The following is a 3,120-nucleotide window of genomic DNA, read 5'->3' as shown; positions in this document are numbered from 1 at the left end:
AGGCGCCGAGCCAGAAATATAGTTTTTTAAGGTAAAAGTTACATAGCATGAAAGAGACAAGTCTTAAGCATACCATTTGATTAGGTTTGACAAATTTTACACTTGTATAATACAAAGTCCTTATCAAAATATCATCAGCCTAGAAAATTTCCCCTTCCCAGCCACTCTCTGTCCCCATTCAGCTATTATTCTGATTTTTTTTCTACCATAGATTAGTTCTGCTTGTTCTAGGACTTCATGTAAAAAGTAACCCAAAGCATGTGTTCTTTTACTATAAGGCTTCATTCATTCACCATAATTCTTTTGTGATTCATCTGTGTTATTTATCAGTAGCTTGTTTCATTTTATTGCTGAATAATATTTATTGCAATAGGCATATTACTATTTAAAAAAATATTTTCCTGCATAAAGAACATTTGCTGTTTCCAGTTTGGGGCTATTATTGATAAAGTCTCTATGAACATTATTGCACAGATATATATTTTTTTTTTTGGTGGACATTGGTTTTCTCTGGGAAATTCCTAGGAGTGGAATTGTTGGGTCATAGGGTAGGTAGGTATATGTCTTAAATTTTGACTATAGAAAAACCAGTTTCACTTTTCAGAATATTATTTTCTGTTCCTCCTATCAGTAAATAAATTAGATTTTGCTGGTTCTTTCTTTTGTGTATAAAGGTGAAAGTACATTCTCTTCTTCCCAGCAAACAAATAGGATGCTAGAGGATTTACAGACCTATTGCTTAAGAAAAGCTTTGCAAAGCAATAGGTCTGTAAATGTCTTTCTCTGGTAGGGAATACACAAATTACATTTTGTATTGGTTTTTTTTGAATATACCACCAGCACACATGTGTATACACACACACATACAGGTCATATTTACTCTTCTGTGAGTCAGTAATCTTCATCTGATATAAGCTGCCATGATTTAAGCACACCATTTTGGATTAGGGGCTCAGGTGGCTGTTGCTTCTATTTTTTAGTGTATAGTTAACATTGGCAGTCACCCTTATAATGATGTGACACCAGTACCGCCAAGTACATTGAATAAGCTATGCCTAGCACAAGAGAACTTGATTTAATTGGCAACAGTGTTTGCCCTCACATGATAGGCACTGAAGTAAAACGGAACCTATTTTGCTTTGTGCTGTCTCATTTTGAAATGACAAGAAGAATGTATTTTTAAAACATTTTAATTATATAATTTTTACTTTTGAATGCGTTTATTGGGATTAAGTATCTAAGTAACTTTGTTTAGAAATTGAATACTATAAAGCTATTAAGGGAATACTTGCAGCTTGTTGTTATAGTATTGTCACCAAAAGATGTGATTAAATAAATTGAATGTTGAAGACTTTAGGCTTATGGTTAATACCAGGTAATTAAAAGTAAGCACTGCTGTGGGAGTGCATTATATATCAGCTGTCCTCTTTACCTCATTAACTGGGGTTTGAATGTTTATGGCGATAACTTCAATTAAAAATGTCTTTTAAGTTATGCTTAATAAGGTCTTTTAGTTACTATTTTGGTATAAAGTATTACACTTTAATTGAAACTGGCATATCATAAATACCTGTGTTTGAATAATACACAAGATGAACAACTTTGATTATTTGACACTTTTACATTTGGTATTTATTCCTCCTGTGTTTTATTTTTCTGTACAATATTATTGAAGGACATAGACTTTAGGGTTTAAAAAAAAGAAAAACTTGGGTAGTATACATGTTAGCCAATTGTTTATATCTGCATTTTTTGGCCTTATAAGATTTCTAAGATTTTATGATTTCCAATTACTTAGGCTTTTAAATCCTTATGGAAACATGTTGAGTTTTCTGCTTTAACTCTGAAGTTATGAAAAAGTTACTTTTCTACTTGAGTGCTATAACATTTTTCTACATACTTTTGGCTATATTTTATTTGTTAGATAATTAAAAATGATCCTAACTTTAAAAAAATACTGTGGTAAATATGTTTCAATGTTAAAATGGATTATTTTATTTCCATAGGACATTGTCCTCATTCTAAAAAACCGAAATACAGATAAATATAATAGTATTATACAGATTTCATGTTAAGAGAAAATCCTAAATTGTACATCCAAATAGAGATATGAATGAAAATAAGGGGTGGGGTATGGGGGCTCATACCTGTAATCCCTGTACTTTGGGTGGCTGTGGTGGGAGGATTCCTTAAGTTTAGGAGTTTGAGATTAGCCTGGACAATATAGTGAGACCACCATCTGTATAAGAAATACAAATATAAAATTTCCAGACATAGTGGTGCGTGTTTATAATCCTAGCTACAGGGGAGTCTAAGGCAAGAGGATTGCTTCAGTCCAGGAGTTCAAGGCTGTAATGAACAATGATTCTGCCACTGCACTCCAGTTCAGGTTACAGAAAAATATCCTATCTTCAGAAAACAAAAACAAAAAAAATCAATAACAACAAAACCCCAAACAGAGTAAGTTAGGTACCTAGTTTCTATTTCAAAATTCAGAAATTTGGGCGAAGTGTGGTGGCTCATGCCTGTAATCCCAACAATTGGGAGGCTGAGTGGGGTGGATTGCCTGAGCTCATGGGTTTGAGACTAGCCTGAGCATGTACAAGACCTTGTCTCTAAAAGTAGTTGGGCATGTGATGGGCACCTGTAGTGCCAGCTACTTAGGAGGCTGAGGCAAGAGAATTGCTTGAACCTAAGAGTTTGAGGTTGCTGTGAGCCATGATGCCTTGGCATTTTACCAAGGGTGACAACGTGAGACTCTGTCTCAAAAAAAATCCCAAACCAAAAAACAAGAACAAAATTCAGAAGTTCATGTGATTAACTCAAGTGATTGTTTTTTATTTTATTTTATTTTATTTTTTTATTACAGAAGTGTCGTCATTGCAACAAAAAAATCAGCAGTCTTACCTTCCACACTTACCACAAGTATACCTACCAATGCTGTCAGTGTGGTTTCTTCAGTAGATTCAGTTCAAGCTTCATATGTGGGAGGAGAATCACCAGGTGAGATAATTACCAGTGATTTCTACAAAAACATTTTTGGATCTAATGTTACCAAAGTTTAAGATTTTTGATAGGCTCGGCACCTGTGGCTCAAGCGGCTAAGGCGCCAGCTACATA

At 34.0% G+C, this 3,120-nt stretch overlaps 1 protein-coding gene across 4 annotated transcripts in view; it reads left to right on the top strand.

Moving 5' to 3' along the window:
• Nucleotides 1–3,120, top strand: part of LRBA (LPS responsive beige-like anchor protein) — a 736,826-nt gene that overhangs the window by 197,526 nt on the left and 536,180 nt on the right. For all 4 annotated transcript variants that reach the window (XM_023513466.1, XM_023513464.1, XM_023513465.1 and 1 more), the window contains one exon: nt 2,870–3,003. In XM_023513466.1, the coding sequence (XP_023369234.1) occupies nt 2,870–3,003 (134 nt within the window). The remainder of the gene's footprint in view (nt 1–2,869; nt 3,004–3,120) is intronic.

The sequence above is a fragment of the Otolemur garnettii genome, unplaced genomic scaffold, assembly GCF_000181295.1.
Source record: "Otolemur garnettii isolate 467f Iridium unplaced genomic scaffold, OtoGar3 scaffold00041, whole genome shotgun sequence".
Taxonomy (NCBI): Eukaryota; Metazoa; Chordata; class Mammalia; order Primates; family Galagidae; genus Otolemur; species Otolemur garnettii.
The sequence above is the reverse complement of the archived record's forward strand: the minus strand, read 5'-3'. Positions and strand labels throughout refer to the sequence as shown.